The 13,234-nt window shown below is 47.0% G+C and overlaps 1 protein-coding gene across 4 annotated transcripts; it reads right to left on the bottom strand.

Moving 5' to 3' along the window:
- Positions 1-47: 47 nt before the first annotated feature.
- LOC124201617 lies at positions 48-12,612 on the bottom strand. Of its 4 annotated transcripts, none has more exons than XM_046597784.1 (11): positions 12,302-12,612; positions 12,050-12,213; positions 6,919-7,058; positions 6,727-6,823; positions 6,240-6,481; positions 3,124-3,217; positions 2,901-3,003; positions 2,562-2,761; positions 2,096-2,346; positions 1,552-1,711; positions 48-1,434 (listed from the first exon to the last, which is right to left on the bottom strand). In XM_046597784.1, the coding sequence occupies exons 2-11, from the start codon at positions 12,201-12,203 to the stop codon at positions 1,268-1,270; spliced, it is 1,608 nt and encodes a 535-aa protein (XP_046453740.1). In that variant the 5' UTR covers positions 12,204-12,213; positions 12,302-12,612; the 3' UTR covers positions 48-1,267. The 4 variants fall into 4 exon arrangements, with proteins under 4 accessions (XP_046453740.1, XP_046453741.1, XP_046453742.1 ...); XM_046597785.1 differs by having other exon boundaries at positions 12,050-12,210; XM_046597786.1 differs by having other exon boundaries at positions 2,096-2,343; positions 12,302-12,611.
- Between the last annotated feature and the right edge of the window lie 622 nt (positions 12,613-13,234).

The raw sequence follows: 13,234 nt of genomic DNA, 5'->3' as shown, positions 1-13,234 counted from the left end.
AATACATTTGTGTTTCATCAATAACACGTGTACATAATCAGATTGAATGCAGTTTCATTCAGACTTTTATTTTAATCAAAGATAAGCACTAGAAACATTCTGTCCGCCGGCGATAGAACATATACTGCGAGTTAAGATACAACATCAAAAACAGAAAAGAGGCAGCGATAGCAGTGAACACTGAACACTCTGTGCTGCAACGTGTGTGACGAAAATTGGGTCTACATTTTCGGTGTAATGATCTACAGAAGATCTGCGGGTCCAAACCAGAGTCGGAGAAAAACCTACTACAAGGCTTGGGCATAATAGACAACAGACTTCATTCATTTCATGTCGGATGTATCAGTTCAGCACGGTCGTTAAGATGGAACCCTCAACAGAGTTTGCTCAAGATTTGAACGGTCAACGTGAATCCTCATCTTGAATCAGTTGCGAAGCATTTAGCCGCAATTGAAGTCATTTTCGCTGTTGAAATCTCAGTTGTACAACAGTGAACATGGAATAAGAGCTTTCACATTTTTTAAAACAGATATTTCTTATTTGAGTTCATTAACAAAGATATAGTCACATGATATTAAACGATGATTCATTTAAACAAACTTTAATTGTGATTTTTTCAAACTTTTGTTTGCGTAGGAATTTCTTGTTATCCTCTCTCATTTTTTTTTTGCGCAAGTCTTGCAGGGCATTTACAGTAATTTTCACTTTTTTAGTTAAAACCAAATACTTAATAAATACGCTTTTTGAAGAATGATATAGCAATAGAGCCTTTACATAATGTGATCAGTTGAATTGTTATTTTTCCTATGACGGTGAAGGAAGAGCCACTCTATTTCTGTAAGGAAGGTGATTTTTTTTATTTTTTTTATTTGGCTATATGGGGTAAACAGGTATAAAAGGTGAACTACATATTTCCCCGTTTCATTTACCGCATTCTTATCTAGCTGGTCTCTGTTCTCATGCCTTATAGTCAAGGAACTGCATAATGCATTTCTGGGGGGGATACGCGGGGTCCATCCACTGAAATTCATAAAACAAAACTATGTTTTATGTCATTTACGTGGAATATACGGAAAATTAGATTTCCCATATTTGAGCTTCTTTCACCGGGTACAAACGCGGAATACACCCGCGGTACCGAAAGTAAATGAGGGGAGGTCCTATGTAGTTTACATAACAGATGCTATTGCCAGTCGTCGAACGTGTGTATGGATGACTGGCTGGCTCCAGTAAATGGCCAACCGTGAAAAAAAGTGGGTGACTTGATTCAGCGAGTGTTGGCCTCGACTTCGATGGGCAAACATCCCTTGCGGCTGGTCACCTCCTGGAAGGCGAGGTTGCGCTCCAGTCGTCGGATCTTCTTGGGGCATCCGGAATTGGGCAGGCATTTGGGTTTGAGTTTCTTTTCCCTTTTGGTGAAGCGTTTGACGTGCTCTGCGGGCAGATGCAGATTTCAGTTAATATTGGTGAGAACAAGACAAAACAAGACGACGACGACTGCTGGGCTTTATATATTAGGCTACATGATGGCTGTGCTGATGGGCTACTTACTGGTGGCGGTGGCGCCGAGAAGGACGAAGCGAAAGCGTTGACGTAACGCCTCCGACTGGTCCCTGGTCAAATCCTGGACTTTGTAGGTTGTCACGGTCGGTTGCAGCATCCACAGGTGGTGTTCGATGGCCTGGCCGTTGACCACTTGCTGGAAAATGTACTGCAAAGTCACGGGCGACGACAGTAACGGCAAGCGCAAAACAAGAGAATCAGCATTTGAATCCAGCAGCAGATAATCAACACTAAAAGACTCTGCCGCCCGCGTCTTGTGCCGGGAATGCAGCATCTTTTGCCTTTTATCACATTTCGATCGCTCATGCACAACAAGAACGTGCCGACGTCGGCGACACAAGTCAGCCCGACACTTTGACAATCACGAGATGGAGCGATATGGGGCGAGAATGGCGGGATTGATGGCGGTACCCTGCTAGCTCTTTTACGACGTCTGATATCAAGGAGCCGAGCCAGCAGCCGAGAATTGGAGGCTGGCGTGGGTTTGTTTTCGGTGCTGGGGAGGCGACAACTGCATGGTTTAGTTTATTACCTGAATGAACTCGGAGGCGTTGCCACCGCCCTGCGCCCGGTAGACGACGACGTCGTATTCTCTGGGCAAACACAAGGTGAAGTTGCCGTGATGAGTGGACGATTTGATGAGCGAAGACGAGGAAGGAGGCGACATGGGACGACCTGCTGACGGCGTCTTGGTCCGGCCGCTGCCCATTCCAGATGTGGCTTGGATGTTGGACCGCGTCCCAGTGATGGGCGAAGATGACAGGAGCGGCGTCACGGGACCTGCTGGCACGAGAATAAACGCAGACGTCAGAAGGACCAACGCGGAAGAGCTGGATGAACCGGAAGAGAGAGAGAGAGAGAGACCCAATTTGGCGGCCAAAGATCACAAGGCCAGCACATTGGACTGGCTTTTTTATGACTTGCAGCCAATGAGTAATACAGGATCAACAACAACATGGCGATGAAGGATCATCATCCATTTCAATAAATGTGCGCACCTTGGATGTCTCCCTCGAGCGGACAGACGGGGCAGCAGCGGCCGGCGACTTTGACGGGCCTTTCGCAGTTGAGCGCCGGCCGACTGGGACATTCCAGCCGTTGGCATTCGATCCTGCCAGATTTGCATTTGCAATTGACGCAGTCCATTGGCCCAAATGGACCCATCACCGGGTGCCAAGTCGTCCCGTGCAGGTAATATCTACAAAACGTTGAGGAGAAGAAGACGTCACCAGTCGTCGTCGTAATGGCTCAAATGTTGCGTCTCAATTGACGGGAACAAGAAAACAGCGTGACGGAATGTATATAGGAGGAGCGTGAAAAAATTTACAGAGACGTACCGCCCGCCGGAGATGCAGTCCTCCAACTTGCTGTTGGTTCCGTCCGGCTGCTGCTGGATAATGACGGGCGAATTGTCCATCTCGTCCACCCTGCCAGCTGGATCTGTTTGATTGATATAAAATACGTGATATAATAGATGGGCCAGTTTTGGAATGGATCAGTTTGATTCAAGCTGCTGAATTATACTACGTACTAGAACTGAATCGTCGTTCATACACGTACCTGGACAAACTGGGCAGCAATCGTCCTTGGTTCGGATGGGGTTGTCGCAGTCCACTTTTGGGCAATCTTTCAGTTGGCACATGACCATTCCTCCCTGTGGTGTGCATCCATTTCCGCACGAGCCGGAACGAAAACCAAAGAAAAATTTCGGTAGCCGTTAGTAGTCGAATGGATTTCAAGTTCACGCACTTTTTCTGGCGGCAGATCGGCGTTGGTTTTTCCGCCTTGATCTAATCAAGAAAATAACGGCGAAGGCGCAACAAGGAAAAAAAGGAGAAACGCGAGACAAGACGAAAAGAAGAAAAGAAGAAAAGGAGAAGAAGAAGAAGAAGAAGAAGAAGAAGAAGAAGAAGAAGAAGAAGAAGAAGAAGAAGAAGAAGAAGAAGAAGAAAAGGGATTGCGCGATGAACGTCAGTCGTGATTTACCGCTCCACCTGGATACGGCAGGTATTGGTATTCTCTAATAGCTGTTGGGGCATTCATTCTGCTGGCTGCATCATCTTGTATTTACTATTTAGTCGTTGCTTCGTTTGTATATTTACGAGCATATCGAGTTTCATCGCCGTGAAACAACTTGCAACGTATTCATCAGACACGATTTCCTTTTTCCATCAGAGTTGATGAGCGAACCGGTGTGGTCCGGTTTCCTTTTTGTCTGCTGTTGGCCTTGTTGTTCCACGACTTGGTGGTAACTCGTAAAAAACCCCTCCAAAAAATCCAAGCTCGCAGCAACGGAGACGCGACTTTTGAATGTTACATCCGCGCCAGAGCCGGGCCCCTCGTTTTCCACCCAAGCTGGGCCACTCCCACTTGACGTGACCTCTCATCTCGAGTTCTCGACGTCCAGCTCCATCTCGGAACATCTCGGAATCTTGATCATCGTTGGCCTAGTCGCATCTATTTTTAGGTTTCCCAATAAATATGAGCGAAAATCGCCGACTCGCATTATTCGCTCGAAAAAAAAAAAAAAAGGCCGAAATCAACTGATTGAACTCATTTCTAAATTCTAGGTAATCTAATCTTTATACTAAAGGTATAGGTCTATATCGTCGGATGAGCGCAAAGTCGACAAGGATCTTTTGTCCTTTCGCTACTCTTGATGGAGGACGGACGGGTCTCGATTTCGTGGGATATGCGGCTACCGTTTTGGCATCATCGGCTGGCAGCCAGTCGTTTTCTTTTAGTGGCTCAGCTACGTCAACTCGACATAGTGGACGATGCCAGCAGCAGCGGCCGAAGAATCAGAGCCCCTCAACTGTTGGGGTGTGATTCGGTTTTTGGGTTAGCCAGCACCCGGCCAGCCAGGCGGATCCTCTATACCCGTCCAGCAGCATGCAGCCGTGGCTGGCCGTGGCCGTGTGTTGGTATAAAGAGCGGGAGGGAGGGGGAGGGAGAGAGGGGTGGTTGGGTGGGTTAGACGTAAGGAGGCCGTTGCGATCATAACAATAAAAAACAATCAGAATTTCTATGGCTCGGCGCAGCACAGACAACAACAAGAGACGCAACAATAACGGCAGACAACAGCAGGGCGTGATGTTTTTACCTAAGTATGAATATGTTGATGTCTATAAATATATCGAAGCGGGACTCGGGTAGACGGACACGCGGGTGTTTCAAGAATTGAAAATTATGGAGATGTCATGCAAATGCGCCTTTGCCTTATTCTATCTCTCTCTCTCCCCCCCTGCCCCTCCATCCGTATAAAATATCGAAATATCAAATTCTTCTTCTTCTTCTTCTATCCTGGCATCTATTTGGTTGGGCCTCTATTACCGTCGTGCACTTCTCCGATGATTTGATGCTTTGTGCCGTTGCGCGTCTTCTTTTAGCCTTCGCCTTCCGTTGATGGCCTCATCGGCCCGATGAGGTTGGCCTGGCCATTTCATTCCGAAGTTTCCCCTCAGCAGTCAAATAGTTGTACGCACGTTACTATATTCTAGTGCCACGAGGAGACGGCCAGCACGGCCAGCACGGCCAGCCAACGACGTCAAAGAGAAACTGTAGACAAACAGGCGGGGCGGCCGCCGGGTTGTTGTTTCACGCTGGGAAAGGTGCGAGGTCGTGCTCGCCCCCTTTTCTTTCTATTTTTAGAAAGAAAAACTCTCTGCGTGGTCGACCGAAGGCAATAATAAAAATCCTAAAAAATCGAAACCAGCGGATTCAAATGGAAAAACAAAAATCGGTCGAGTCGGAGAAAAGGGCCCGACCGTCGAACCCGTCGCCGTTGCGGATAGGGCGGATCGTTTGGAGTTTGGACAGTAGGAAGATGAGGAAGATTCCGTACACACAGACTGCTGGAAAAAGGGGAAAGAATCACATTAGGAATTCTGCTCACGACGGCCGTTCGAGGAGAGAGAGAGAGAGAGAGAAAAGAGAAAGAAAAGAAGAAAGAGAAAGAAAGAAAATGAACGCAACGCACAGTAGAAACGGGGGCACAGCAGTGCGTATCGGTGGCGGCGGCGGCGGCGAGGTGGCGTATACAATAATATGCTAATAGCCGAGGACCGTGCAAGACACACGCGCGCACATTTAGACGCATCAAAAGGAGAGTGAAATAAATACGGGACTGCTGGGGCGCACGCGTCTGCAACGTCTCACGCCAGCACCCGACCGTCACGCGGGGGGACGTACCAGAGCCACCGACCGACCGACCGACCGGCCATCGACAACATTCCAGCACAATGCCATCGACGACGAGACGAGAAAGAAAGAAACCCAGAAGGGGAAATTCCTCCTCTCCATCAATTTGTTTTCCTTCTCTCCGTGCTGCATCAACGTCGTCGATATCACATTCCACTCGACAACTGATTACCTAAATTCAGCAGTCGGTTTCTCTTTCGTCTTTGAATCGAATTCTTCGCTGTTGGCCTGCCTACAGTAACTACAGTACAGCAGCAGCACAGTACAGCCCCAATTCTCATCTCAACTAATACTGATTCCATCTGCCATCATGTTTTTCCCACAGCCATCCCGATCGAACCGGTTCGGCCAAACGACTGGCAAACGGCCGGATGCCGCGGATCAGCTTCGCCGATGATTTTAAGCTCCGATGACAACACGGGCAAAACCCATTTTCGTTTCTTTCAAAATGACGGAAAAATGGCGCTGCAACTGACCTCGCAAGAGCACTGGACGCACTGATCGGCGTGCTCCGGTTTGAGACCGACATTGGACGACGTGAATCGCTCCTTGTGGCGGTAGACGTTGCCGTTGTGCAAGCAGGTGACGCCCGACGACGTCGAACTGCCGCTGAGATCCGAAGACGAGAACGAAGACACTGGAACTTCCTCCGGGTAGAAAGGCGCCGGACGTGTCGAAGCCGCCGTCAGAGTCGTCGTCGTCGATTTCGTGGCCTCTTCTAAATGATGGCAACAAAAACAAGTTTGATTCATTAGTAGCTAAATTAGGTATATTTCTCGGGCAGTCCAACAGACAATTTAGTCTCCGCATCAGGTTTAGCTAATAAATACGACCCAAACAATAATAAGCCGGTTTGTTGTTCTGTTGGTTTGGACGACGCCTCTTCCCATAACGTTTTCTAATTGACCGCTCAGCACGCCTAATATGCAAACTTTGTGCTGCGTTCAAAAATGAAAGACTTACTGGAACAGTGGACGCAGCATTCGTTGGTGGCGGCCGATTCGGGCGAGGCGCAATCCTGGCCGCCGCATTCGTGAATGGTGCAGTTGATTTTGCCGCCCTTGGGGATTGGGAGAAAAAAAAAAGGAGAAATCAAATCAATGCAACAGCAAGGCTCGCAATAAATAATTTTGAATTATTTGAAGCCAATTTTACCTCTTGGCAGATGCAGGCGACGCAGTGAAGGGCTCCGCGTTGGCCCAGTCGCGGGTACCAGACGTCGCCGACCGCGTAGTTTCTCGACGTGAAGGTGCAAGTCGTTCCGTCCGACACATCGGCCGCCATCACCGTGGACCCTGGATCAAACCATTTCAACAACAAGTACCGGTAATTTAGATGATGAACGAAATTCGGGAGACGTTACGTCACGCCATTTAACAGACGAGACGAAGCAGATCCGGTCGACAACGTGAGTGGCACACCATTGCCTGCGTGTGCTGTACGTTGTTGCTGCCCACGTCTTTTCTTTTGGTAGCTCGCGGCTGATTGTCTACACTCAAGCGGGACTCTTTCCCCAGCGATCGGTGCAAGTTGCAAAATATATAGACGAGACAAAACAGTTTCACTATCACTGAACAGTCGTAGCTAAATTTACAGATTTCGCCAAGAGGAACTTTCACGATGTTACCGGCTGACATCAACCTAATGTACACAAGCAACTCTGTTAGCCAATAGCCAAAGCATTCGACTCGTCAATTTTTCCAATCAGCAAACATCACAAGTTGGTGCTGATTGTAAAACTTTTGATGGGTTTTCGACACTCCAATCGCCCTCGAATAAACAATTACAACTTAATTATTTAACTATTCATTTACTTAGAGAAAATGTGACGATTCAACGAGAGTATCTAGTGAAATAACCGAGGAACTATTTCGTGTGGCAGATACTACAGATCACTTGGGGATGTAATGGTCTTTTCTCATCTCGTCGTCTGCTAGACGGTTCAAGGGAATTTGAATTAGATTTGAATTGAATTAGAAAGTGAATTTCACGATGGCCGCCTCTACAACCCTTCCCCCATTTGCTCTTGGGGTAGGGAAATTGGAAAAAGTCGTGGTCAATTTTTGTCGTGCTGTGCTGACATCAAATAAAATCAGATTACTAGCTGAAATTTAGATTTAAAGTTTGGCGTTGAATAGGTGCCGTCCGTGTCCTTTCCTCGGTTTCAGACATGTGGTTTTCTGTTCATTGTGTTATTGGCGTTTGGTTCGTTTCTTGCCAACATACTTGTTACCTTCATACTAATCAGCATTGATAAGAGGCTCTTTTGATCGCACCTGCCCATTCTTCGTGTGAATCTAAATAGTCCACTTTTTCCGCAGCAAATTGGTAAGCCATCATTTCCCATGTTACTTCCTCGCTACTTTCAACGTACTCTTATTTCCTTCACGTATTGTGCATGAGCCAAAGTTGAATAATTACGTGCACCACAAAAGAGGAATAAACTTGCGAGCAACCTTGCTCTATTTATTTAAGAAAAAAGAAGAAATTTTGTGTTTGTTTTATTCGTTTCTCTTTGTTCATTTGTTGCACGTGGAGACGTCAAGTCTCGGTGACGTCAAGTCGGTTTGACGGTGATGAATCGTTCGTTTCATCCCGCATCCAAATAATTCAATATAGGCGTGGTCGGCTCATCCAGCGGGAAACAGTTTTGGAATGACGGCAGAGGTCTAAACCAAACGGGGCACGTGCAGCAATTACATCGTCTATTCATAGAATTTGCCAATGTCGTTTTTCTGCTGAAATTCCGAGTCGAGTTGTCGCTGGTTTTTTCTGAATTCGCTGATTTGATTTCGACATGTTGCCACAAAATCTCGTTCCGTCGTTTTTGTTTGATTTTCGCTGGCCAGCGCAAAAGAGCCGAGACATCGGCTGTGAGACTAGTAGATCTATTTCCAGCCCCGTACAACCCCCCCCCCCCCCCACACACACACACACAACTTGTCGTTCCAAGCTCGACGACACGCGGCCACCGCCGATCGGGACCCCCAACTCCGTTAGTGTTGCGCAGGCGAAACAATAATAACAGCCCAGCCACCGCCCAAGATAACAAACAGACAAGACAAGATGAGTGCCCCGTCGTTAATCGACATCTCTGTACACCTTATCGACCAATGCGGGAAAAAGGGAAAATGAAGGATTAGACTAGTCAAATGACGAGCGTGTTTACATTCGCGCTGCGTTACACAGACCACAAGATCTTGCTGTGCGGGAGGATCGGCCGTGTTTCTTCTCGGCGTGAAAGGCAATAAATAAACGCGGCGTCCGATGCCGAGAATTCGAAAACAAACAAGGCCCAATCGTTCATCACTTTGCGTCCTCCTGCCGTTTCTGCGCAGCGTGAACAACCAGCAACCGCAGTGGCGGGAGGGAAGACACAAATGAAATAAAGTGCCGATTTCCCTCCCGTAAATAAACTGTCGCCGAATTTGATTGTCTGCGCGTAACACGTCAGGACTGTGGAACAGACAATTGTGCTGTGTGTGTGTGTTTGATTGGATTATTATTACTTTGATTTATGTAATTTATGTAAGAGTTGTAACCGGACTGCAAGTTGGATGGGATTCCGATTGCTTCCATCTCGCCTTTCCATCATCGACATCCGGTTCGATATTCCATTAATTCCTGTGCGTGATGTGTTTTGTTTTCGTCTGTGTGATTTTGTCGGTGCTGGTGGTGGTGGATCAGATTCTTCGCCCCCCCCCCCCCCCCAGACTCATCGATGTATACACACACACACACACGCATCGATTGTGTTTTTTGGCTTGAATTTCATCCGTTCCGCTCGTCTGTAATTTTCTAATTGGCATCGCCAAAACCCATTCGTCGTCCTCCTCTCTCGCACGGAGGGGAAAGGACAATTGAATGTGACGAGGAATTTCAGAATTCAGAGATGAGGAGGCGATAAAAAGAAATGGGCCGAAATGCGAGGGAATAACGAAACGTGAAGGGAGGATCGTGCTGAAGAAAGGAAAACCACAAAAATAAAGAAAAGAAAAAGAAAAAAGAAGAGAGAAAACTCTTTGGAGCTCGCGAGGTTGTTGTGCCGGAACTGTCGGTTCATTAGCTCGTTAATTATTCTGATTATTTCGGGTTGTTTTGTTATGTTGTGTCTGTGATGTTTTGCCGGGTCTTATTTATTTCGGTGTTCTTTTCTTCTCTCTTTCTCTCTCCCGTCCCGTCCCGTCTTAACTCGATGGCTTACGTGATTATGGGAGGGTGTAAAAATTAACGACCGGCCGCCTCTCGAGTCTAAACGCTCGGTGTTGTCTCGATCTGCTGCGGCCACGGGAATAACTTGGCCAACGTCAAACGCCGGTAAATACGCGAAAATATATTCCCCTCCCCCCCCCCCCCCATCTATATAGCGCTAATATAAGCTTTTTTCTATGGTCGCCTCTTTCTAGTCTGTCGCAAATGAATTCATTCATTCCGATCCCGCGTACAAGTTGAAACGGAGACCCAGCATTTCGTTCCTCGTTCCTCCGGTCCGAGTCTCGAGTCCATGGCAGTTGTCTCTCTCTAACTCCATCCAGCGCCATCCAGCGCATCGGCGTGATGGGAAAACGTTAAATATAGCAACAAGTGAACCGAGGATGACGTTGACCTCCCGCCGTCTGCGTTTAGACTTGGTGAGAGGAGGAGGAGAGACCAAGTCAGCGATGCCAGACGGTCAAGAGAAGGTCGGCTCTTCACCTAACATACATTGTCTGTCCTAGTGACGTTTGAAATCATCCGCGAGGCAAAAGTAGAAGAAGAAACCCTCCGTCCCCTAGCTGCTCTCGTCCAAAAGTCACTTCTATTTTTAGTCTACTACAGTCGGCTCCTGCCACCACTAGCTATATACTACTAGGCTACTACTACGCTCAAAGACTACAACAACACCAACCACTAGGCTACTATTACAACCACACGTTACCATCCAACCAACCAACAAGAGAGAGACAAAAAAGAGGCTATGTGAAAAAGAAGAAACACTTTACATCAAGTTGATGGACCCTGCATGGTGGTGGTTGGCGTCACGCAGAGAGAGACAGCAGCAGAGTCTGTTGTACGATGCCACCACCACCACCACTACATGTGCAACATGTTATAGGTTCACATCAGAGACGGGATGGCCTCCTCTGCTGTCCCTCTCGATGCAACCCGGCCCGGCCCAGCCCAGCCCACCCCCATTTTCTCCATCAGCTCAAAACCCAAAGGGAAAAGGGCACTGGGACGGGGTGTTGTCGTGTGGTGTGAGGGAAACAAGGTGAAACCGAAACCCTTTTCCAACTCGTGAGAGGACCAGCAGAGACCCCATCAAAGATACGGGGGTATCGTCTCTGTTGATGATGACTGTTATTAAGATGGACAGGCATTCCACTCGTTTTATGGATACAACATTACAACAAGCCCAGGGAATAGAGAGAGAGCCAAAACCCAAACCAAACCCTCTTTTCTCTATAGATTTTTTTCTTTTTCGACTTTTTCTTGGCTTTTGAGGTTTTTTTTTTACTTTTTTGGGGTTCTCCTTTTTCCAATTATTTTGGGCTTTGGTTCATTTGTCCGCCATACCTTGGCCGCATGATCCCATTTCCACACTCAATATTCAATATTCCTTATATAAAAAAAGAACTGAAATGAAATTTTCTATATCGAATGCGTCAGGATTTCAATGGAGAATTGGAGAATTCACAATTGGTAGACTGTGCGTTTTTTATCTATTCAAGGCGTTTGTTGATTTTTTGTTGCGTCGTCTCCGATGGATTTTATTGTCTTGGTTTTCTAAAAAATCGCCATAAAACTACGCGCCTCTTTTTTCTTCCTCTTCTTTTCGGACTTTTCCTACAGCACATTTACGATTCTAAAAGTGTCGTTTGTTTTGACGCTTACAACTGGCGACGCAAACTGCGCCCTTTGACAGCGGAACCAAACCCTCGTACTGTGCGTGGCATATTATATTTGTCTGTCCGTTATCGGTTCGTTATGAATATTCAACTTTGATTGTATTAACTGCGAGTTGCCGCACCTATAATGCTCCTCAAATGGACACGAATGAAACAAAGGCTGCTGGAGAAATTGGCACGAATGTCAATGCGGCTTTATGGGGCCACTCACGGAAAAGAACAACCCTGGATGTATGCCTACGATTATTGCACGGCGCCAGCCTAACCGAGCTCATTCATTGCTTCCTTCCTTTTCCACTCGATTGCCGCTCGTCGCCGCGAACGAGTCAACAGTCGACGTCAACCAACAGACGCGACGGAAACGATGATGTCACTGCATGGCGTATTCTTTGTTTTACCTGCTGCCATCAGCGATGAGAATGTCGACAGGAGGAGCAATATCGTCGGGACGGCTGCGGTCAGGGTTGTTGTCGTCATCATCCGGCCTTGTTGTTTTTGCTGCTGCTGCTGCTGACGACCCATGATGGCGGAATTGGCTGACGCTGCTGTCATTCGGCTGCTGCTGCGATCAAACAGAGAAAACAAAACAAAAAAACGAGAATAATGAAAATCTTGTTTTAAAATTTACCAGCGTGCCGCCTATCAGATACCTTTAAAGGTGACACTCTGTGCAAGGAGATAGGAGGAGAACAAAAGTCAAATGATGGGCACCACTTTTTGTTTTGTTTTTTGTTTTTATGTTTATTTTGTTTTTGATTGCACGAAAATCGTCACGTCTCGAAACGGAACTGAATTTCCCTCGGTAATTTCGTATTCCAGTAACAAATGATGCTCGACGACACAAATGGAATCACACACGACGCGAGGATCGGATCGTCAACAGATTTTGGCTCGTTGCCGTTTTTCTGTGAGGTGCGGAGGCGATGCCGGTCAGTGGAAGACTGGCGAGACCTGGTCGAATGGTAGCGCGTGTTATGTTTTCCCATTTTCTTTCTTCTTTAAAAAATAAGAAAAAAGGAAATTCTCTTCTCGCTCCATTCTCTCATTCCTTCGCCCTCCTCTTTCCTCCCCTTTCTCTTTCTGTTTCATTCTATCCTTCGGCAATCGTCCAACAGACAGACAAGACTATAGACCCCGGCACAGCAACACACGCACAGAGACTCGCGTTTGTACCTCTCGTCTCTTTTTCTTTTCCCTTTTCTTATAATATCCGTGGCCATTAAATACTTACAGCAGATGAATAGATGCGCGACCAGATTTTCGTTTTTTTGACTTGACTGCAGCCAACGCGTGCCAAATATCCCATTATACGACATCCTGGTTCCAGGAAATCCCGGGAATTGTCAGAGATATCGAATCAGCGAGAAAACGCGCCTGCTGCCGGCCGTTTCTTCCATTCAGCCATCAGGACCAGTGACTCACGTTATTATCTATGACCGATTGACCGTCGTGTTTGACGAATGAACGAATTCAGTAGGCCCTATATATACACATCGCGGCGAATTAATATTTCTCCGACGTCAGTATTCGTAATTAACCGTCAGCAGCTCTGATCCAGTGTCCATCAGCAGCGGGATTTCCAT

Source organism: Daphnia pulex, chromosome 9 (genome assembly GCF_021134715.1).
Source record: "Daphnia pulex isolate KAP4 chromosome 9, ASM2113471v1".
In the NCBI taxonomy this organism is placed as follows: domain Eukaryota; kingdom Metazoa; phylum Arthropoda; class Branchiopoda; order Diplostraca; family Daphniidae; genus Daphnia; species Daphnia pulex.
The sequence above is the reverse complement of the archived record's forward strand: the minus strand, read 5'-3'. Positions and strand labels throughout refer to the sequence as shown.

Excerpts from the sequence above, each read along its gene's own strand:
- LOC124201617 (XM_046597784.1), bottom strand. The coding sequence starts at position 12,203 with ATGACAGCAGCGTCAGCCAATTCCGCCATCATGGGTCGTCAGCAGCAG. Across the intron at positions 6,824-6,918 it reads TCGCCTGCATCTGCCAAGAG|GGCGGCAAAATCAACTGCAC; the intron begins GTAAAATTGGCT and ends CCAATCCCCAAG. Across the intron at positions 2,762-2,900 it reads GACTGCATCTCCGGCGGGCG|ATATTACCTGCACGGGACGA; the intron begins GTACGTCTCTGT and ends AACGTTTTGTAG.